Source organism: Helobdella robusta (assembly GCF_000326865.2).
Source record: "Helobdella robusta unplaced genomic scaffold HELROscaffold_30, whole genome shotgun sequence".
In the NCBI taxonomy this organism is placed as follows: domain Eukaryota; kingdom Metazoa; phylum Annelida; class Clitellata; order Rhynchobdellida; family Glossiphoniidae; genus Helobdella; species Helobdella robusta.
This window is the reverse complement of record NW_008704502.1, coordinates 2,069,785-2,094,364: the sequence shown is the minus strand read 5'-3', so window position 1 is coordinate 2,094,364 and position 24,580 is coordinate 2,069,785. Positions and strand designations below refer to the sequence as shown.

The 24,580-nt window shown below is 31.1% G+C and overlaps 3 protein-coding genes across 3 annotated transcripts; all 3 read left to right on the top strand.

Moving 5' to 3' along the window:
* Nucleotides 1–3,310: 3,310 nt before the first annotated feature.
* On the top strand, nucleotides 3,311–10,614 carry HELRODRAFT_81318 (hypothetical protein; the record flags this gene model as incomplete). The annotated part of the gene is made up of 3 exons (XM_009022139.1): nucleotides 3,311–3,418; nucleotides 7,239–7,379; nucleotides 10,339–10,614. Coding segments are annotated over 3 exons (525 nt in total), but the record flags the coding sequence as incomplete, so codon positions are not given.
* A 4,200-nt stretch (nucleotides 10,615–14,814) lies between these two features.
* Nucleotides 14,815–15,443, top strand: HELRODRAFT_137215 (hypothetical protein; the record flags this gene model as incomplete). The annotated part of the gene is made up of 3 exons (XM_009022138.1): nucleotides 14,815–14,895; nucleotides 14,958–15,098; nucleotides 15,291–15,443. Coding segments are annotated over 3 exons (375 nt in total), but the record flags the coding sequence as incomplete, so codon positions are not given.
* Nucleotides 15,444–19,905: 4,462 nt separating this feature from the next.
* Nucleotides 19,906–20,990, top strand: HELRODRAFT_81535 (hypothetical protein; the record flags this gene model as incomplete). Its single annotated transcript, XM_009022137.1, has 3 exons — nucleotides 19,906–19,971; nucleotides 20,082–20,222; nucleotides 20,703–20,990. Coding segments are annotated over 3 exons (495 nt in total), but the record flags the coding sequence as incomplete, so codon positions are not given.
* Between the last annotated feature and the right edge of the window lie 3,590 nt (nucleotides 20,991–24,580).

The window sequence follows — 24,580 nt, the reverse complement described above, 5'->3', positions numbered from 1 at the left end:
TAATAATAGATTATAAAATTATAAGGTTAATAATTAAAATTACTGCTAAAATATATTTCAAAATATAAAATAAATTATAGAAGAATAAAAATATCATCTATAAACTATCAATAAACATCATCTACGGTATATCTTCTTTGAAGAAAATAATCAAACAATAGACTTGCCACATGTGACGACGTGACAAGAGACAATGCAAGATCGTCTAACAAAACTTGTCGAGGAAATTAATTTTCCTCACTCGTTTGAAAAGACAATTACTATTTTTGAATAATTGTATTGTTAATTATTAATTATATAATTATTATTTAATTATTAATAATTATTGTACTAGACGGAATTTACCAACAATGGACCTGTTGTAGAGCGATTCATCCAAAGAGTGGGAAGGGGGATTGGAAGATTGCACCACCACCAGACAAAAAAAGTAAATATTGAAATAATTTTAAATATTTTACGTCATAATGTTGTAATTTTGTATTTTTTGAATCGCAAAGTAAGCCGAAAAATTACCGACTTGAAGAATTTTGAAAATCATCCTTCCAACACCGTAAAATTTTGAATCAGCCATCGTTGCTACAAGTGGCAGAGCGGCATGGCTAGTTTTCAATTTTTTTTTGACAAAACACTTTTGACAAACTTCTTCACACGTCAAACAATATCTTCTCCGTTTTACATAAAAATTATTTTTCTAAATACAATGTGCGTTTCATTGTTTTATGTGTTTTATTTTTTCTTTATACGTGCATTTTGTTATTATAAGGAGACATCTTCGTCTATTTCAATGACCGGTTAGGCTGAATGAAATTTATATATACTTTGTTTATTTTGTTTATTTTACAATTATTTTGTAATATAATTTTAATATTAATTATTTCATCACGAAATGTTTAATTTATTATTATTATTAACATAATATTGCACATACAATATATGTTATTATGTTATATTACAAAATAATTGGTTATTATACTTAATTTAACTACTTACGTAATTTAACTTTAATCGTTACGTTACTTTCGCGCTCAACTCTTATTACGTCATCTGACAGTTTATTGTTATGTTTTATTTGAATTAATATTAAATTGCCTGAAGATGAATTATAAAATTCGAAACGTCGCTTAATAAATAATTATATAATGAATATTGGTGTTCTTATTTTTAATTTAAATTATAATTATAAAAAACTAATAAGAAAAATAGAAAATCTTAATAAAAAATTAAATAACAATAATATAAGCATCGCGTTTAATGAAATATGCTTAAATGAAAATTTGTTACCGAAATTTACTGATATAAATATATATATATATATATGTACATATATATATATATATATATATATATATATATATGTACATATATATATATATATATATATATATATATATATATATTACATCTACACACAGACACACACACATATATATACGTTAACTGGAATGACGATAAATAACTGCAGCAAAAGCTAGATGAGCTGAGTTTCACGCAATTGGAAAATATTGAAAAAAATTATTTTAACAAGTTTTAGTAGAAATTTATTTCGAAAATGTTAATTGTAAAAGTATGTTCAGTAATAATTCTGCTGTCCTCATCAGTCAACTCGTTAGCTTCAGCAGTTGATAAGAAGTATGGAATGATAGGAGAGCCAGACAACCCCATGTGTTTTTCTTCCCAACCTACCACAGTCCTAACCAACATACGATCCTTACTGGAATGTTCTGTCAAATGTTCTCATTATGTTTCTCCCACTGATGGTAACATTACTTGCAACGCATTCAACTACGTATCCAACAATGCTAGTCGGTCAGCTAAGTATTGCCAACTGTTTCATTTCACTTGCGATGTCCATTACGAGATTGTTCTGAAGAATGCGCGTTGCCTAGCTTATGAGGCCAGTTTACTCTTGTTTTTCATTATTAATAATTTTTTTTATGTTTATAAAAACTTTTGTTTTTTTGAAAAATTCGCTAAATTGTCGAGTTTTCCAACGAAGGATGTTCCGGCCAGGAAGAAATTGAGTTAGTTAACTTTTTACTAGATTAATAAATTGATTAGTAAGCATTAAGCATTAAGTATTTATTATTTAATTTATTTATTTTGTTAAATAATTTATTTTGTCACATACTCATACAGTGTTCAATCGTAATCTAACTTCAGCAATTTGTAAGTTTGATAATTTGTTCCTTCTTGTATAAAAAGCTATTTCAATGTTGAATACGCTAGCAATTTTCCTTGAACATTCTAAAGAGAATAAAAATATTTTTGGTGAAAATAATCATTTTTTAGTATTTTTCAATAAATAACTGATGTTTATATAAAGTAAAAATTATTTAAAATTTATATATAGATAACAGTTTGAAGCAGGGATAGATGTTACCAAAATTTTGAAATTTTCAAACTAATTTTTTTTTTAATTTTCTATAAATCAGAATTGTGGCAGTTAAGAATTGCTTTTACTGTCTTTTTATCTTGGTTCTCGTTTAATCATAATTTCAACATTTATTCAACAACCATCCTAATTTATACAGGGCACATTTTTTAATACTCGTTTTCATATTCTGAATACAATGCTTATAAATATGAATGCCTGCAATATAGGACTTGATTAAATTTTGCACGCGAACTCCGGCCGGGATTTCAGAAGTTTAAATTTTTATGAAAATATTGAAAATATTTTTTGATAGCAAACAAAACCTCCTTGACTCCAAGCAAATCCTGCAACTTCCCATTCAACTTCAACGGGAGATTGTTCTACTCTTGTTCCAACTCACTACCTGGCATCGACAATCCTTGTGCTCTCTACATGTGTCTCACTGCTAACAGGCAGTTGTCCATCTGTCTTGATCCTCAAGGTTGTTTCTAGTTTATAATATCGTCACTTTATTTAAATATTTTCTCGATGATTTTTTGCAAAGAGAAATTTGCATGGACTTTCTTAGGCTTTTACCGATGTAGTGTGGAGAGTGTAGAAAAGAGACTGGATGTAATTTTTATGAAAGTGTTAAATTTTCAATCCTTATTGCATTTAATTATATTTGAAAATGCTCACCGCTGCTTTTTGATATTATGAATGGTGAGCTTTATTCTAACAGTACATAACTAGCTACTGCATTTCAAAAGAAGTTATAAATAGTAGATCACATTTAAATGACTGACAACTCAGTTGATATTCTTAGCAACGACGTCTCAACTCACCACTGACATGACAGCATTAAATATTGTGATTGTCTATAATAATAAATGATTCCGAGTCATGACATAAATTTCAGCCTACAACGTTGTCAATGAAACAATCCTGTTGGACATTCCAACGTTTGCCAACTCAACTCCTGTCACGTCTGTCAATGGATGGATTGTCATTCAGCAGAGGATTGATGGCTCGCTGAGTTTCAACCAAAATTGGAAGACGTATAAAGTATGAATTTGAAAAATAAATTTTTGGTTCGCAGTTTATAGAGATGATAAAACTTTGCAGTCAGGGTTTGGAATTTACGACAGAAACTTCTGGTTGGGTTTGGAGAAGATGCACCAATTAACGGCATCGGCTGATTACAGGTTGAGATTTTAAGTGCTCATCAGTGGTTCTTGGTACTCCGATGAATATGATCATTTCGAGGTTTGTTAATTTTTAATACCAATATTCTTAACCTATAATGATTCTTTGTAAAACTAAAAGTAATTTTTTTACCGGTTTCACCCGTAAAAATTTTACTAAAACTATAAAATGTTAAAATATCAACACAATTTAAACGATAAAAATGTTGCAGGTAGGCCCAGAATTTCAGAAATACTTTCTCAACGTTTCTGGATACAGAGGAGATAAATGCGATGTTCTGAACCATCCGGATCCAAGGTTTGTTCAAAATGGAATGAACTTTTCTACTCCAGATCAAGACAACGATCTTCATCCAACATACCACTGCGCTTTTAAGTATTCCTCTGGGAATTGGTACAACAGTTGTTTCTACCAGCGTCTGAATGGAGTTTATGGTTCGTCGTTTGATTACGCTTATTCTCCCGCTACTTACTGTAGGATGATGGTGAAGCGTAACGTGTAGTAGTGACGAGAGATTGATTGATGATGGCTTGCAAACATTTTTTTGTCCATATTCATGAGATATACGATTCAATTTTTTAATTGTTGCAAACAATAAGTTGTCCTGAACAAATTGGTGAGCATTAGTAATGAAAAAACAATTGAAATTAATATTATTCAACTCATCTTAAGGCCATCAGAGTTATAAAAACACCCCAGTTTAAAAAGTCCATATTAAATAAAATTTGCCCACTTTCATTAATTTTAATTAGTGCTAATAATTAAAAAAAACATTTAGTTAAAAGCATTAGAATTATAAATCTATGATAGAAAGTACATTTTTTTATATCTTAATTCTAATGTTTTGTTCTGCTCATCGATAATGTGGGTTCTGCTCGAGAGATGCACGGGCTAACATTTTTACTCTAATTAATTTTCATTATGCCGGTTTTCCCAATTTTACTTACTGCGGGATGATGATGAAGCGTAACGTGTAAGGAGCATGTTTGTAATGTTCATTCATGTTTCTAATGTTCATTCATATCATATATTCAACTTTCTTAGAGGATTTCTATTTATTTCATGCGTGAGTTGTTTACACCTGTCATAGAAATGTTGTTTATTTATCTGATAATTTTTTATTCATTTTTTCGTAGAAGAAATCTTTTCATTTTAATGTTTATGCCTTTTTGATAGCATTTTTGATATAATTTTACTTTCTTTATTTATTGAAAAATTAAGTTTAGTAAATGAACATTTAAAATTATAAATGTAACCACTGATCTGTTTAGAACTATTGATCTGTAAAGTATTGAATGAATGAACATTCATCAAGTTTTTCATGCTCGAAAAATAAAAAGTTTATTTCGTTATTAATGTTAACATTGGCACTAGCATTTTATATAACATTTATATGAATGATGATTTATAAATAAGCTATTACGAGATCATTTTTGGCTCATCAGAAAACTTTGACAAAACTTCTAAACTTGTGAGTTTTATATGAAAATTTGTTAGATTGAAACTTTTTAAAATCATTATATTACTCATTAATCTTTAGTTTCAGATACCTCCAATTACATTTTAATATATGATCATTTCTAAATATTTATTTAGTCTCCCATAGCTTAAGGTCTTTATTACATTCAACGTGATCTGTGCATTTATTAGTTTTAAAAACTTTTACAACCATTTTTATTGCTGTGTAACAATTTTTGTTTTTCCAATAAAATTATTAAGTGGTAGAAAAAGTTTTTTTTCTAATTACGATGCAATAGATAGATAGCAAGTCTATCCTGGAAATATGAATAACTGAAAACATATATCACACAAATCGAATACAGTGTATGTGTGTGCGTGTGTGTGTTGTGTTGTTTGTGAATGCTGAGTGTGTTGTGTGTGTGTGTTAATGTGTGTGAGTTGTGTGTATGTGTGTTGTTACATGTTCTGTACGACGTACTCAGAATTAAAAATGCTAAATTACACATCAAAATTTTGTCTCCAGCAAAATAACAATGAAAGAAGAAAGAATAAAGAATCTATCTTCCAACCTGCCACTGTGTACGTTGTGTTTGTGCGTGTGTGTGTCACATCACAGTGCACATGCGTGATTGTTTGTGGATGTGCATGCATATGTGTGTGTGTGTTTGTGTTTGTGTGTGGGTACTAAACATGTGTTTATGTTTGTGTATGTGCATGTGTGTGTGTGTTTTTATGTGCGTGTGTGTGCACCCATACACACTTGCACTGTAATTAGTTGGTTGGACTAGGAATTCGGGACCATGAAATTTTGACAGCTTTAATTAAGGACGAGCAAACTAGTGAGACATCCACTGCTTACTGAATATTGCTTCAAGAAGGAATGAAAATGTTAAACAAGTTTGGACACGCCACAAACAGACAAGTTTTTTGTAGGGCAGAAATTGAGCATTAGTATTTGAATTTCGAGGAATATATTTTGAATGTTAAATCTTTTATTCAATTAAATTAAAATTTAAAATGTGGTTCTCAACGTTTTTATTGATTATTTTGATTACTTCGGTATCGTCATCAGTCAACTCGTTAGCGTCAGCAGGAGTTGGCAGGAAGTATGGAATGATAGGAGAGCCAGACAATCACATGTGTTTCGCTTCCGAACCTACCACAGTCCTAACCAACATACGGTCCTTACTGGAATGTTCTACCAAATGTTCTCATTATGTTTCTCCCACTGATGGTGACATCACTTGCAACGCATTCAACTACGTATCCAACAATGCTAGTCATCCAGCTAAGTACTGCCAAATGTTTCTTTTCACTAACAAGAACACAAGTTGTAGAATTACTCTGAATAAAACACGTTGCAAAGCATATAGAGTTAGTTATTTAATTTTGTTTAAAGTAGAAAATTCTCTTTTATTGCTTGAATTATCTCTTAATAGCAATTTTTTATTTCATTTCTACATCTTTTCTCATTCAGTTAAATTTTCATTGCAGGATACCACGAGCAATGAAGCGTTGCGTTAGTGATTTTTTTAATACATTATTTGCTCGATCTTTCATTACCTTAACTAACTGTTTAATAAATTAAATTAATAGTAGCTGGTTAAGGTTTTTGAATTTTTGACGATTTCCTTTTGAATAGTGAATTAATGTAGAATGTAAATAGTGACACTATATGTTAATTGAACAACTTCTCTATTCAAAAATAATGTTTTTTAAGCAACAAATTATCCTCTGACCCTGAACAAATCCTGCAACTTCCCGTTCACCTTCAACGGTGGATTGTTCTACTCTTGTTCCAACTCACTTCCTGGCATCAACAATCCTTGTGCTCTCTACATGTGCCTCACTGCTAACAGGCGGTTGTCCATCTGTATTGATCCTCAAGGTTTTTGAAAAATTATTTGTAAATTTTTGATAAATTCATTTTTCAAAAATGTAGAAAGAAATTTATAAAAATTTTTTCACCGGAACATATAAACATCTTTTTTTTTAACTTTTATTGCATATTAGCCTACAGTGCTGCCAATGAAACGATCATGTTGAACATTCCAACGTTTGCCAACTCAACTCCTGTCACGTCTGTCAATGGATGGATTGTCATTCAGCAGAGGATTGATGGCTCCCAGAGTTTCAACCAAAATTGGAACACGTACAAAGTATTTTGTGTAAAAAATTTTGTCAATACATGCTGAATTTTACTGTTTAAAAAATTAAGTCAGGATTTGGCATTTACTACAAAAACTTCTGGTTGGGTTTGGAGAAGATGCACCAGTTAACGGCATCGGCTGATTACAGATTGAGATTTGAAGTTCTCATCAGTGGTTCTTGGTACTCCGATGAATATGATCATTTCAAGGTCTGTCAAAATTTAACCTTTAATTTCTGAAATTGATTTATTTTGTCAAAATTTAAATGGCAGTTTTAATTACAATGGTACTAGTAAAAATTCTAATATGACTACAAAACGTTAATATTTCAATACAATTTAAACGATAAAAATGTTGCAGGTAGGCCCAGAATTTCAAAAATACTTTCTCAACGTTTCTAAATACAGAGGAGATAAATGCGATGTTCTGAACCATCCAGATCCATTGTACGTTCAAAATGGAATGAACTTTTCTTCGCCAGATCAAGACAACGATCTTCATCCAACATACCACTGCGCTTTTCAGTTTTCATCTGGAAGTTGGTACAACAGTTGTTACTACCAGCGTCTGAATGGAGTTTATGGTTCGTCGTTTGATTACGCTTATTCTCCCGCTACTCACTGCAGGATGATGGTGAAGCGTAACTTGTAGTAGGAACATTGATTAATGTTCATTGGTCAACATTTAGTGACGAGAGATTGATTGATGATGGCTTGCAAACATTTTTTTGTCCATATTCATGAGATATACGATTCAATTTTTTAATTGTTGCAAACAATAAGTTGTCCTGAACAAATTGGTGAGCATTAGTAATGAAAAAACAATTGAAATTAATATTATTCAACTCATCATAAGGCCATCAGAGTTATAAAAACACCCCAGTTTAAAAAGTCCATATTAAATAAAATTTGCCCACTTTCATTAATTTTAATTAGTGCTAATAATTAAAAAAACATTTAGTTAAAAACATTAGAATTATAAATCTATGATAGAAAGTACATTTTTTTATACCTTAATTCTAATGTTTTGTTCTGCTCATCGATAATGTGGGTTCTGCTCGAGAGATGCACGGGCTAACATTTTTACTCTAATTAATTTTCATTATGCCGGTTTTCCCAACTTTACTTACTGCGGGATGATGATGAAGCGTAACGTGTTTGTAATGTTCAATCATATCATATATTCAACTTTCTTAGAGGATTTCAATTTATTTCATGCGTGATTTGTTTACACCTGTCATAGAAATGTTGTTTACCTGTCTGATAATTTTTTATTCATTTTTCGTAGAAGAAATCTTTTCATTTTAATGTTTATGCCTTTTTGATATCATTTTTAATAAAATTTTTTTTTATAATTTTACTTTCTTTTTTTTTTGAAAAATGAAGTGTAGTAAACACAAACACGTACACACACGCACAAACTCACACGCACAGACACACACACACACACACACGATGCAAGTGATTATAGGCGGGGAATCTTCTTGCATTTAAAGGCGGTCACCGCAACAGCAGGACCAGGCGCCTTAATAATTACACCAACATTTTGAAGCACTTTTCGATGCTGTAACGTTGTTGAATACAAATTTTCATTGAATAAAATCATTAGCTGCAATAAAAAGTATTTTTTTATGTTAAAAAAATGAAAGAAACACAACTTAGCTGTCGTTACATAATAAAATAATACGTTAATACTACGCAAAAATGTGCTATGATGAGTATTTGATCAAACACTATTACAACTACAAAAAAGAATATACCGGTATATCCGTGCAGTCGAACCATGTCTCCGCTAAGCCGAACCAGGCGTCTTCAACCATTCAGCTATCACTAATCTGTTAATTTAAAAAAATAAATTTTAATTGCACTAAATGAACCATTTCAATTATTCATTTCGTCACAACGTTTGAAAAATTTTGAAACCCAGCAAATTGTAAAGGCGATTCTTTGCTTAGTTTTTAATGTTGTTCATGTTACTAGTATTTTACTATTTATACTAGTGTTGTATCAGTAGCAGTACCTGGAAAAATCACAACACAACAACACACATAACCAAAAACATTCGAGTGTATCTCATTTTTAGTTTTATCTCTTTCTCTCACTGTCTCTTCTTTCTACAATTTATGTTTTTCTCTTTCCCTCTCTATGTTTCTCTGCTTTCATTCCATTAAAAAATACCTGGAAACAACACAACAACAGTCAAAACCAAAATTTTTTGATGAAACTAAAGCGAGTCCCAAGTTGAATCTTTCTATCTCTCTCTTTTACTCTCTCTTATTCTTTATCCTTTTTCTAACTTTAACAACAACGACGACGACAATAATAATGATAATAATATAAATAACTAGTAATAATGATTATTATGATTAAAATATTTCCAATTAAATTTCATCCCCAAAATAGTATACATAATAACACGAATCAGTGGACCGTGGAGCAGTTGATAGTCTGGTATCTCTTGGCATTCAAACCTGGTCCCTGCGACAGCAATGCCAGACATTTTAACCACTTCACCAGCTCGTAAACCCTCTGTATACCTCTGAAGTACCAAAGAATCAGTCGTCCATGATGGGCACGTTTGGGAACTTTGTGCTTTGAAACGGAAAATTTTCATATTTTCACACTCAACCTGCTAAATTATTCATCTCGTCAAAATTTAAAAATTTGGTCAGACAATTGAATCTCGAAATAATACGTTATGACTGGAGTATGGTGATATTTGTTGTTTTTATCATTCTATGACGCACAATGCTTGCAGGGATGTGCTGTTATTTCTTATACTCTCTGAAAAGTATTTTTAAAATATTTCAGTACAAATATTACTGATACCTACTAATAGTATTCAGTTACTAACAATCTAGTGACTCATTGCCAAAAATCGCCGATCAAATCTTACTAAATTCAATTGTACCCTACTTCGATGGATGTTAACTTTCGTGTCAGCTGCTTTATTTCAATTCTTATCTTCAATTTTCGTAAGAAAATAAAATTTCGTTTCGTTTCGTTCAGATTTACTCATTTATCAATTAACTGTATTATGTAACATTGAACTTTACCTCCATCTTCCATAGTTTTTGCTTATTTTAAAAATTTTTATAACTTGTAACCATTGTCAAATACTTTTTTAAAAAATATCATCATATCAAGATGAATAAACAAACAAACCTAGATCAATTCAGAGCTTGAAAAGTTTTCCATCAACGTTTCTGGATACTGTGGAGATAAGAGAAATGTTTTAAAATATCACAACGGTATGAACTTTTCAACTCCTGATCAGGATAACGATCGGTATTTTGGCGGTAGTTGTGCTTCAGTGTATTCATCAGGGAATTGGTTCAATTGGTGTGGTTTTCAAAATGTGAATGGCCCGTTCGGATCAAGTTCTTTCCATTACACAGGTACTGACCTCACCTACAGCCGGATGATGTTGAAGCGTAACGTGTAAGGAGCATGTTTCTTACGATTATTCATCTCATATATCCTACTTTTTTAGATCCTTCAAATTATTTCGAATATTTCGTGCAAGCTTTATCGTGCAAGCTGAATCTATTCAACAGTTAACCATCGATTCGTGCAGTAGCAAACTTTTTATAGCAACCATGCTTTTCCACCGTGAAATTTGTGCAACCTGTGTGGTGTTTGAGGGTGTGCGAGTCAACTGCGACTCCTTCATTCATCATCATCACACTCCTGACACTGGTTCCAACTCTCTGAACATTTTTTCAACTTTTGCTTCACAGTTTTACTTTAGATATCATCTTTCACTAACTGCTCAATGAAAATCAGTCGGTGTAATTGCTTTTCTCAGTGAAATTTTTCTATATTAATTGTTTAAAATATAATGAAAGGTAATATCAAATTTTTGCATTATGGTAGCTGAGCAGAAAATAACGTTGTAGTTTGCTGAGTTGCAAGGCAGGAGGTTTTATAATTAGCAAGTTGTATAATTGGCAAGCTTCATAGTTGTCGAGTTTCTTTGCATCACTAACATGCGAATCAGTTTTACATTTTTTGAAACTTTTAACCATTTCTGGGGTCGGATGAAAAATCAAGCAAAATTTCCCGATTTCGACCGACTTCGATTTCAACACTGCTTCTCTCAGCGAAAAAGTTGTGCAACTTTTAACTTTTTATTTTCTTTAAACTTAAAGAGAATGTAAAATCGAATGAAGACGATTAATATTTATGTTTAGATGCTTTCAATAATTAATGTGATTGAGTAATTAATTTGATTCAATAATTAATGTGATTGAGTAATTAATGTGATTCAGTAATTAATGTGATTCGGTAATTAAGGTGATTCAGTAATTAATGTGATTCAGTAATTAATGTGATTCGGTAATTAATGTGATTCTGTAATTAATGTGACTCAGTATTTAATGTGATTCTGTAATTAATATGACTCAGTATTTAATGTGATTCAGTAATTAATGTGATTCAGTAATTAATGTGATTCTGTAATTAATGTGATTCAGTATTTAATGTGATTCTGTAATTAATGTCGTAGATAGAAATTTTTCCAAAATGTTCCGCAATTTTCCAAATGTGATTGATACAATTTTTATTATTTTTTCACTTTGAGACATTTTTCGTGATAATTTCTTGACTGGCTACTGATTGTTGGATGGGGATGCAAAGGAACGTTCTCAGACAGCCTGGCAGATCTAACACATCATCACGTGATGTGTTTGATCTTGCAGTTGAGAATAATTGAATGAGACCTGATGGATGTTCTCACATGAGTAAGAGATGCATTGCAGTTTTAACTTTTATGTTAAAGAAAGATTTATGTATAGTTTACGAGTTTCAGTAATATTTTAACGTGTTTTGTGTGATTTTCATGTATATTCATTAGATCGAAACATTTTAATATCATTATATTATGTCTTTAGCATTTAATTATAAACATTTTTGAAACACACACACACGCACACAAACACGTACACACACGCACAGACAAACACGCACATGATGCATGTGATGATAGGCGGAGAATCTTCTTGCATTTGAAGGCGGTCACCGCAACAGCAGGATCAGGCGCCTTAACCATTACACCAACATTTTGAAGCAAACTTCATTGCTGTAACGTTGTTGAATACGAATTTTCATTGAATAAAATGTTTAGCTGCAATAAAAAGTATTTTTCTGTTGAAAAAAAATGAAAGAAAAACAACTAAGTTGTCGTTACATTATGAATTAATAAGTGAATACTACTCAAAAATATACTATGATTCGTTTTTAATCAAATTCGTTTTAGTCACCTCAACGATAATACCTCAATTAACTTCCAACTCAATTAACTTCCAACCCAATTAACTTCCAACTCAATTAACTTCCAACTCAATTAACTTCCAACTCAATTAACTTCCAACCCAATTAACTTCCAACTCAATTAACTTCCAACTCAATTAACTTCCAACCCAATTAACTTCCAACTCAATTAACTTCCAACCCAATTAACTTCCAACCCAATTAACTTCCAACCCAATTAACTTCCAACTCAATTAACTTCCAACTCAATTAACTTCCAACTCAATTAACTTTCAACTCAATTAACATCCAACTTGATTAACTTCCAACTCAATTAACTTCCAACTCCATTAACTTCCAACTCAATTAACTTCCAACTCAATTAACTTCCAATTCAATTAACTTCCAACCAAATTAACTTCCAACTCAATTAACTTTCAACTTGATTAACTTCCAACCAAATTAACTTCCAACTCAATTAACTTCCAACTGTTCAAGTGCAAACTTTTTATTGAAACGCGCCGAAGAACCTGCCACTCAATTATTCATCACGTCAGTCGGATATAAAAATTTTGAAATAAAAATTTTTTTACACCTGTATAACAAACACTCCTGGTAAGTGGAAACAACATCAACAACAAACACGAAACTAAACATATTTCATGAAACTCAGAGCCATTTGTAGAGTTTCTCTCTCTTTTCCTCTCTCCCTTTCTCTTTTTCTCTCTATGTTTAAAATCAAATGTACCTGGAAACATCACAGCACAACAACACACAAAACCAAAAAACATTCGATAAGACTCAAGTCATCCGTCGAGTGTCTCTTTCATTTTTATCTGTTTTTCTCACTCTCTTTCTCTTCATTTTATGCTTTTCTCTCTCCATCTCCATGTTTCTCCGCTTTCAAACAACACAACTACAAACAAAACCAAAATTTTTCAAAGAAACTCAAAGTCCCTAGTTGTTCATAGGCTGGAATCTTTTGGCATTTAAACCTGGTCACTGCGACAGCAATGCCAGACATTTTAACCACTTCACCAGCTCGTAAACCCTCTGTATACCTTTGAAGTACCAAAGAATCAGTCGTCCATGATGGGCACTTTTGGGAACTTTGTGCTTTGAAACGGAAAATTTTCATATTTTCACACTCATTCAACCGGCTAAATTATTCATCTCGTCAAAATTTAAAAATTTGGTTAGACAATTAAATCTCGAAACAATACGTTTTGACTGGAGTATGGCGATATTTGTTATTTTATTATTTTATGACGCACATTGCTTGTAGGGATGTGCTGTTACTTTTTATACTCTATCTGAAAAGTATTTTTAAAATCTTTCAGCACAAATATTACCGATACTTGATAATAGTAATCAGTTACTACAATTTAGTGACTCATTGCCATGAAATCTTACTAAATTCAATCTTAATACTTCGATGGATGTTAACTTTCGAGTCATAGGTGCTTTATTTCAATTCTTATCCTCAATTTCGGCAAGAAAATATATTTCGTTTTGTTTCGTTCAGATTTACCCAATGATCATTTAACTGTATTATTTTCTATGTAAAGTGAACATTTTTTACAAAGTTGAAACATAATAAAATTAATAATAGATGATAGTATGCGTTCGGTAGGAATAAGATTTTCTCAGTGTACAATCAATCATATGAAGAATCCATAGATACAAAATGGGTAATCTTCAATTTGTAACTTCCAAAAAAATAGTAAATTATGTTAATTACTAATCGAAATACTTTATCTTGTAACTAAAACTACTAATTTTAAACAGCAATCTGAGTAGATTTTAGTAACAATTTACATTTCTAAGCAATCAGATTACAATAACTACTAACGAAGCAATTTTATGCAAGTAAAAAGTTTATACTAACTAATTACCCAGATTTGAAGGTAGTCAAATTAGTTTAACTAATAACTTTTTAAAGTTCGAAAAGTACTAATTACTTGGTTTCTTCCAGAAGTAGTCAGATTGCAAAACAGATTAGCATATCTCGTTACTTTATCGCGTTATTGTCGCATCAACCACTCATCGCTTGCATTTGCTGAGTGCCACATGCGAACGAGTTTCAAACAAACATACAAATAAAACGAACAACATACCTAGATACAAAACAAAGAAAAACAAAACATACATTTGAGGATGCGCAAATACAGCCTTGCAACTTCTCTATGTGATGGCCTTTTATTACAAAATAAGGAATTAAATCATGGTGAATATATTCAGTAAAAAGATGAACTAAGTATATCAATAATTTATTCTCATCCGAATAATTATCTCTAATGCGCAATGATTGTAGTTCTATCATACACCAGCCTACAGCGCTGCCAATGAAACAATCCTGTTGGACATTCCAACGTTTGCCAACTCAACTCCTGTCACGTCTGTCAATGGATGGATTGTCACTCAGCAGAGGATTGATGTCTCGCAGAGTTTCAATCAAAAATGGATAGAGTACAAGGTATTATGTGTAATATATTTTTTCAATAGTTGTTAAATTTTTTTGTTTATTACCATTTATAGTCAGGTTTCGGCATTTATTATAAAAACTTCTGGTTGGGTTTGGAGAAGATGCACCAATTAACGACCTCGGCTGATTACAGGTTGAGGTTTGAAGTTCTCTTCAGTGGTAAATGGTACTCCGATGAATATGACCATTTCAGGGTTTGTTTTTTCGCAGGCGTATAAATTTCAAATAACAATTTGAAAGAAGCATTCCATCTTCTACATTTTTTTTGTTTAAAAAAATATATAATTGTTTTTGCTTATTTTAAAATTTTCAATAACTCGTAACCATTGTCAAATACTTTTTAAAAAAATATCATCATGTCAAGATGAATAAACAAACAAACCTAGATAAACTCAGAAAATGAAAAGTTTTCCATCGACGTTTCTGGATACTGTGGAGATAAGAGAGATGTTTTAAACAATCACAACGGTATGAAATTTTCAACTCCTGATCAGGATAACGATCAGTATTTTGGCGGTAGTTGTGCTTCTTTAAAGTCATCAGGAAATTGGTTCAATCGGTGTTCATCTCAAAACGTGAACGGTCCGTTAGGCAAAAGGCCATCACATAGAGTAGATGCAAGGCTGTATTTGCGCATCCTCAAAATTTAAAAAATGAGATGAAGGATTTGAAATGGTGCTGAAGTTAATCGTGTTGGCATCCGTAACCATAACAACAAGATTTGGTAAGTTTTTTTTTTAAAAACATTTTTTATAAAATTCAATAAACAAACAAATATTTTTACAACTCGGTCCGTTTGGCTCAATTAATTTTCATTATGGCGATTTTACCGGATGCAAGATGATGATGAAGCGTAACGTGTAAAGGGCATGTTTGTAATGTTCATTCATATGTCATGAATGAACATTACAAACATGTAATGTTCATTCATGTTTGTAATGTTCATTCATATCATGTATTCAACTTTCTTAGAGGATTTCAATTATTTCAAATAAAATTTAAGCATGATTTTATTTACTTCTGTCATGGAATTGATGTACACTCATCGAATAACTTTTTACTTCATTCATTTTTGGTAGAAGAAATCTTTTCATTCTATCATCTATGCCTTTTAATTCGTGATATTTGAGCAACGTGTGCACGTAGTTTGAAATAAAACTTTTCCATATATACAACTTTGATCACATTACAGTAATTTAAACAATAAATTTAACGATTTTTCAATTCTCTTGATTTATAAAAATTTTGCAGCCGAAAAATTACCGACTTGAAGAATTTTGAAAATCATCCTTCCAACACCGTAAAATTTTGAATCAGACATCGTTGCTACAAGCGGCAGAGCGGCATGGCTAGTTTTCAATTTTTTTTTTGACAAAACACTTTTGACAAACTTCTTCACACGTCAAACAATATCTTCTCCGTTTTACATGAAAATTATTTTTCTAAATACAATGTGCGTTTCATTTCAGATGTGTTTTATTTTTTCTTTATACGTGCATTTTGTTATTATAAGGAGACATCTTCGTCTATTTCAATGGCCGGTTAGGCTGAATGAAATTTATATATAGGTGTGCTCGAATTTGTTTGCTTAGATGGTTAATTTTTATTTCTTTTTTTCTCTCTCTCTCTTTTTCTATGTATAAATAATCTTTCTTGTTTTCTCTATTTCACACTCCGCACATATTTAGAAACTGGTGCTTGGTGGATTGAAAGATGAAATGATTTGAGTGTTTGTAAGCTTGGATGCAACGTACATATAAACGAATGTGCAGTTGAAATTTATGTTGAAAACATACTTTAAAATATGATATTTAAAAAAAGGATAGATGGATAGATTGAATGATTCGCTGAAGAAGAGAAATTTAGAAATATACAGATGGTAGATACGAGTAAGAAGAAAAATGTTTTATAGTTTATTCGTCAACATTCATAACTCAAGTAGTGAAAATTTTTTTATACATCAAAAATTAAATAACAACAGATCCATCAAAAAATTTTTGCAACACAAACCATTCAATGTATTACAATATACATTCCACGTAATACTGCATTTTCTGACATGGCCGAAGTATAAAATTTTCTTTTCAAAGATATTTTTCGAATTGAAAAGACATTATTTTGTTGTGAACTGTGAATAACTAGCGCCATAAAAAATAAGATGACGTCTTTTGCTGTTATTTTCCAAACTCAAGAAGAATATATATATATATATATAATATATATATATATATATATATATATATATATATATAATATCTACACACACACACACACACACACACACACACATATACGTTAACTGGAATGACGATAAATAACTGCAGCAAAAGCTAGATGAGCTGAGTTTCAGGCAATTGGAAAATATTGAAAATAATTATTTTAACAAGTTTTAGTAGAAATTTATTTCGAAAATGTTAATTGTAAAAGTAAAATTGTTGAGCATTGTTATTGAAAAACATTTCAACATAAGGCCATCAAAGTTAAACAAAACTCCACCGTATAAAAAATTATATTCAATAAATTCTTTTAATTATTTTCAACGTGATTTGTGTATTCAGTTGTTTTAAAAGATTTTAAAACTATTTTTATTGCTATAACAATTTTTGACCTTTCAATAAAATGATTAAGTGGTAGAAAAGTTTTTTTTTCTAATTACGATGCAATAGATAGATAGCAAGTCTATCTTGAAAATATGATTAACTGGAAACATATATCACACAAATCGAATGCAGTATTAGTAAAGTGGGTATATGCGTGAATGTGTGTGTTTATGTGTGTGTGTGTGTGTGTTTATGTATGTGTGTGTGTGTTTATGTGTGTGTTTTTATGTGTGTGTGTTTATGTGTGTGTGTTTATGTGTTTGTCAATTTGTGAGTTGTGTGTGAAGAAAAAAAATGTTTTACACACACACACACACCACACACACACACACACACACACACACACACACACACACACACACACACATGTTACGTGATGGAACATCATAAGGCTATAAGGCTAATCTTTTCCTCTGAGCTGATGGAAACAATACAGAAAAGACATTAAAAAATGCAGAAGTAACTGTTCTTCACGCACGCTATGTTCTGCCATTTTCCGAAAAGTATATAATACAAAAATATAGTTATAGAAATATATTATAATTTAATTATTAAAATATATTACAATATAGTGTATGAAAATAAGCATACAAAAGTTTTTGGGTTGTGAGGGATTTTTTGGGTATCTTACTAACATTTATGATTTAAAAAATAAATATTATTTTGGATTGTTCACGTTTAGTAGTTTGTTATGATTTAATTACAGCGTATATTTTCTTCAATTAAAAATTGGAAAATCCAATCAACAACATTTTGCTGCATTGTTAAAAAAATCCTTGTCCCTCAACTGACAACATTATTCATACAGAATCAAAACATTCATTGTTATTATTTATTAATATTTTATTATTCAATTTTTATCATTTGCTTGCAATAAATCTTACTTCATGGTCTAGGAAAATTACCTCTTGAATAATGAATAGAGCTAATATTGGCCAAACATTAGCAGAAAATGTTTACATTTATAAGACAATTATGCTTTGACAGGCAAGCCATTCAGTACAGTAAAAAGCAGGCAACAATGTAAAATGTTTGCAGATATTTTTGACATGAAAATGCCATTAGTGATGTGAATGTTTCTTACAATTTTAACATTTGGAAGGAATTTGGCTGTTTGTTAAATGATTTTTGAAATAAATTTTCAGTAAAGAATTATTATAATTTCAGTTCTGTTACTTTTATTTAATAAACTAACGTGATAAATGTTCTTTAGAATTTAAAGAGCATTCGGAAAATTGAAAATGTTATTGATTGCAGTCCTTTTGATGACATTAGCAGCCGTTAAACATGCATCAGCAGTTGATAAGAAGTATGGAATGATAGGAGAGCCAGACAATCCCATGTGTTTTTCTTCCGAACCTACCACAGTCCTAACCAACATACGATCCTTACTGGAATGTTCTACCAAATGTTCTCATTATGTTTCTCCAACTAATGGTAACATCACTTGCAACGCATTCAACTACGTATCCAACAATGCTAGTCATCCAGCTAAGTACTGCCAACTGTTTCATTTCACTTGCGATGTTCATTACAAGATTGCTCTGAATAAAACACGCTGTCAAGCTTATGAGGCCAGTTTATTTTTTATTTTTTTTTTATTTATAAAAGATGAAATATTTGCCGGAGATGAACTTTTAATTTTAAAATTTATTAAATTTTTGAGTTTTCAAATGTAGGATGTTGCCGCCAGAGATGCTTTAGGTTGGTCCATTTTTTTTTATTTAAAGAATAAATCATTTAGATGTTAATTAATTAGTTAATTATCATCTGATTAATTTATTTTTATTTGTAATCTTTTCACAATAATTTATGATAATTCATTAGTATTCATAATTCATGCAGCGTCCACACGCAATCTCACTCATGCGATCTGTAAGTTTGATTGTTTCTTTTTAATTAAAAAAATACTTCACCAATTAGAATATGCACCTCCCTCCTTCAATTTATAAAACATAAAAAAGAGCTTACAAAGTTTTTGAAGTATGGAAACACAGTTGAAATATTTAAATTGTAAGATGAAAAAAGATAAACAAAACTTTTGCGATTTAATTAACCTGATACATATTTCTTAAAAGTAAACAGTACGACCCTGAGCAAATCCTGCAACTTCCCATTCACCTTCAACGGTGGATTGTTCTACTCTTGTTCCAACTCACTGCCTGACATCAGCAATCCTTGTGCTCTCTACATGTGTCTCACTGATAACAGGCAGTTGTCTATCTGTCTTGATCCTCAAGGTTTGTTATGATATGACGCGTTCGTGTTGAAGACTATTTGTTCTGGTTTGGGAGAATAATTTTAGTTGTCATATAAAACAGCCTACAGCGCTGCCAATGAAACAATCCTGTTGAACATTCCAACGTTTGCCAACTCAACTCCTGTCACGTCTGTCAATGGATGGATTGTCATTCAGCAGAGGATTGATGGCTCGCAAAGTTTCAACCAAAATTGGAACACGTACAAGGTAAATTATTGTTTATGTCGTCAAAAAGATGTTTGTGAGATTTGTATACATTTTGAATTAGTCAGACCGTTTTTATGTTTTCCAAATGATTTCAAATTAAAATTTGACAGACTGGATTTGGAATCTACAACAAAAACTTCTGGTTTGGTTTGGAGAAGATGCATCGGTTAACGACATGGGCTGATTACAGGTTGAGATTTGAAGTGCTCATCAACGGTGTTTGGCACTCTGATGAATATGATCATTTCACGGTTGGTCAATTTGCCAAAACAAAAATTTTTAGAATTCCATGAACAACATTTAAAAAAATTCTTATTTAAATAAAAAATTAGAATGCACGTTCACATTTTTATTCGGTTTAACTGATCTTTTTCTCTATATTTTTCAAATACTATACCGTATCAAATAACTGCGTGTGGCGTGATGGCCCACTGGTTAAGGTCGCCTGGTGCTGTTTTGCAGTAACCGGGTTCGAATATGACAAAAAGATTCTCGCCTATCACATGCATCATGGGCGATACGTCGTTTGGCATGCATTCATATACGATGTTTGTGGCGTGTTGCTAAATCCTCTGAAATTCGGAAGAGTGTAATTGACCTTTATCCTTCAACTATTTTTTTGATTCGCCAACAGCTAGAGTTTATATTAATCAAAGTTAATAAAAATTTCATAAAAATTAAAAATTAAAATTTCTAATTATAAGAAACAATCCAGAGATTAAACAATCCAGATCAATTCAGAACTGGAAAAATACTCCCTCTTCGTCTCGGGCTACATTGGAGATTATTGGGACGTTTTGAACTACCCGTCCAACCGCCAAAATGGGATGAAGTTTTCAACTCCAGATCAGGATAACGACGTGGCATCAACCAATTGTGCCCTGGAGCATTCAGCAGGGAACTGGTTCAATTGGTGTTATTGTCAAAACCTCAATCACGAGTATGGCTCGCAACATTTCAGTTACGGTTACTCTCCCACCGTCACCTACTGCAGAATGATGGTGAAGCGTAACGCGTAAGCAACATGCTTGTAATGATCACTCATATCATATATTCTACTTTCTTAGATTAATTAAGCCGCAACAACTATTATATGCATATAAATGTATATCTGACTTACGTATGTACGTATCAAATAACAAACTATCATAGTATATACGATAGTTTGTAGCTATGTAGGGTAGGTGAATATTTTCCACCAGATATATTCTTTTCCAACAAACTGTCTTTGTTGATGATGTTTCTAGAGAATGTTGAAAAGAGAATTATTTTTAATAAAGGAATGCTTAGAATTGAATGAAAACTATTTAAACTCATGCTTTTTAAAAACATTCCGCTATTTTCAAAATTTGATTTGTACAACTTTTAATATTTCTTCATTTTAAAACATTTACAATTATAACTTTTTGGTTAGCTACTGATTGTTGGATGATGATGCAAAGTAATGTTCTCAGACAGCCTGGGAAATCAGATCATCCCATGATGGGTTTGATCTTGCAGTTGAAAATAATTGAATAAAATTTGATGGATGTTCTTACATGGGCAACGGACGCATTACAGTTTTAACTTTTATTTTAAAGAGACATCTAGTTTACGAGTTTTATTTACATATTAACTTGTTTTATGCGTATTTATTCATTATGTTAAAACATTTTAATATCAATATATTGAATTAGTAGTATTTAATTCTAAATATATTAAAAATATTTTTGATTTTAAGAACATTGCTGAATACAAATTTTATTTCAAATATATTTCAAGTCTGTCATTATTGTAGCGTTATTTGTGATGAAATGTGGATGGATGGATGGATGGAATGGTGAATAAGAAGAAAGAAAGAATGAATGAATACAAATTTGGGTCAACTATCTTTTGTAGAGAACGTTCATAATCATATTTGTACATGTTTCTTTGAGAAGATAAAATCGATTTCAGACTCTATGAACATTTTGCTAGTAATTTTCAAATTGTAAATTTCAAAGGTGAATTTCAAAATGTGAATTTTTAAAATGTGAATTTAAAAACAGAATGAAAGAGCTGTCATTCTTTTCCCAATTGAAAATTATTGGTAGGAAGGATTCAAATCGATGATAAATTCTAAAAATAAATATGCTGCACACGAGCACGCGATTGTTTTGCTGGTATTTACTAGTAAGGATTTTAAGATTTTAGTTTATTATTTTTTGAATCCAGAGATTATGAATGTTTGTAGAATGAATGTTTTAAGTAATTTAACAAATATTTGAATGTCAAATCGTGTTGTGCTTTGTAACATTTGATACATATTTCATATAAATCACACATTTTTTAAATTCAATACTTAACAACAGTTGTTGAAAAGTTTTTAGTTTAAAAATGTAAATTTTGTTAATTGGGTGAAGGAAAAATATAACTTGGAATAAAAAAACTACTACGTATGTTTGATTTTTTTGTTAATTTTTCATCAAGTGATACAATTTGTATATTAATTAATGACTATTTTTTCCTTGAAATAAAATTATTGAAATAATTTAGCCAAAGGTTTAAATTTGACCCTAAGCAAATCCTGCAACTTTCCATCCACCTTCAACGGTGGATTGTTTTACTCTTGTTCCAACTTACTGCCTGGCATCAACAATACATGTGCCCTCTACATGTGTCTCACTGGTAAGAAGCAGTTGTCCATCTGTCATGATCCTCAAGGTTTTCGTACATTAATCAACGCTTAATCTTTAATCTTTCATTAATCAGGCATTCACTAATGAATTAATCCTTCCTTAAGTCTGGTGAAATCTTTACAACCGTTTTGATTGGATGATAACTTTTTTTCCAATTCATAACAACGTATAGTGCTGTCAATGAAACAATCCTGTTGAACATTCCAACGTTTGCTAACCCAACTCCTGTCACGTCTGTCAATGGATGGATTGTCATTCAGCAGAGGATTGATGCCTCGCAGATTTTTAACCAAACTTGGGACACGTATAAAGTATGCGCGTGAAAAATGACATTTTGCCTCAAATTGTTTAGAGTTAGTATAATTTTGCAGTTAGGATTTAGAACTTACTACAAAAACTTCTGGTTGGGCTTGGAGAAGATGCACCAATTAACGGCATCGGCTGATTACAGGTTGTGATTTGAAGTGCTTATCAGCGGTGCTTGGTACTCCGATGAATATGACCATTTCACGGTTTGTAAACTGCGTTCATGTAAATTGGCAGTATCTAATGCAAGATATTTCATAAAATAAAAGTTGTTACGACATTTTGACTTTTATTTGTTTTTACTATTCTTTTTTACTAAAATGTATCATATTAAATAACAACCTTTATTTGTGATATTTCTAAAAAATAAAATTTAATGTTCAATTTACTAAAAATAACTCATTCATAACTACATAAATTGAAAATTTTAAACAACTCAAGACAAATTCGGAGCTTGGAAAATATTCCCTAAAAGTTTCTAGATACAGTGGAGATGGGAGAAATATTATTGACTATGAAGTTTTCAACACCCGATCAGGATAACGATCAGTATCCCGGCTTCAACTGCGCCTTAGAGTAGTCATCAGGAAATTGGTATAATTATTGTTTGACTCAAAATGTGAATGGTGTTTATGACTCTGATGGTTTTTGTTATGCAGGTCATCTTATTACTAACTGCAGAATGATGATGAAGCGTAACATGTAAGGAGCATGCTTGTGAGGATTATAATTCATATCGTAAACTCAACTTTCTAAGATGATTTGAAATATTTCTATTATTTCAAACATGTCCTTACAGTTATTATGAAAATGCGTTGAAACGTTACAATACTATATTCAAATCATATATTATTTTTTTTTTTAGATTACATAAATTTTTTCTAAATTATTTTACTTCTCTACCAGCAACTACAGTTAGAGCTATTTTATTTTCCGTTGAGTAGTTCTGTGTTTTTTTTTCTCGATAGGAATATAAATATAAATACCTGTATGTTGTCGAACCTTTTAGAAGCAGTGATTGAAGGAAAGTCAGTTGAAGAACAACTTAAATTCTCAGACAGATTGCTCTGTTTGACAGTTAATTTTAGTTCATTGAATGTTTTCGATGTTTCTTTCATATACTTCTAAAAATTAACCCAAACGTTATTAATTTTTTATCGTTAAAAAATCATGTACACACAAAAAAATGAACAGACTCGATTATCTTTAATCCGCTGAATGTGTGAGAGTGAAAGAGATGGAAATAATGATGAGTATTTAACCAGCAACAGTAAAAAGAAGTGCGGGGTTTTACATGAAAAAAAATTCTATCGCGAAATATTAATTAAACTTCCACTGAATCAATTTGAAACTAGAAATAGACATAGTTGGTGTACAGAAAACGGCGGGAGACTCAATGCAACAGACAGCAGTAACAAAAGTGCACGCTCTCCGTGCACGACGATGTAGAAACATAGAAGTGACTCGCTGCTAACACGAAGTTAAACTTAAAGTAGATTAATTATAATATAAATATATCGTATTAAAATTATTGTAAAATCGGAAAAAGTGGCGAAAATAAGAAATTAAATAATGTCCACACGTCTTGAATAAATTAAAACTGCATGACAAAAAACGAAACGAATCAGTCATACAGTCATACACTG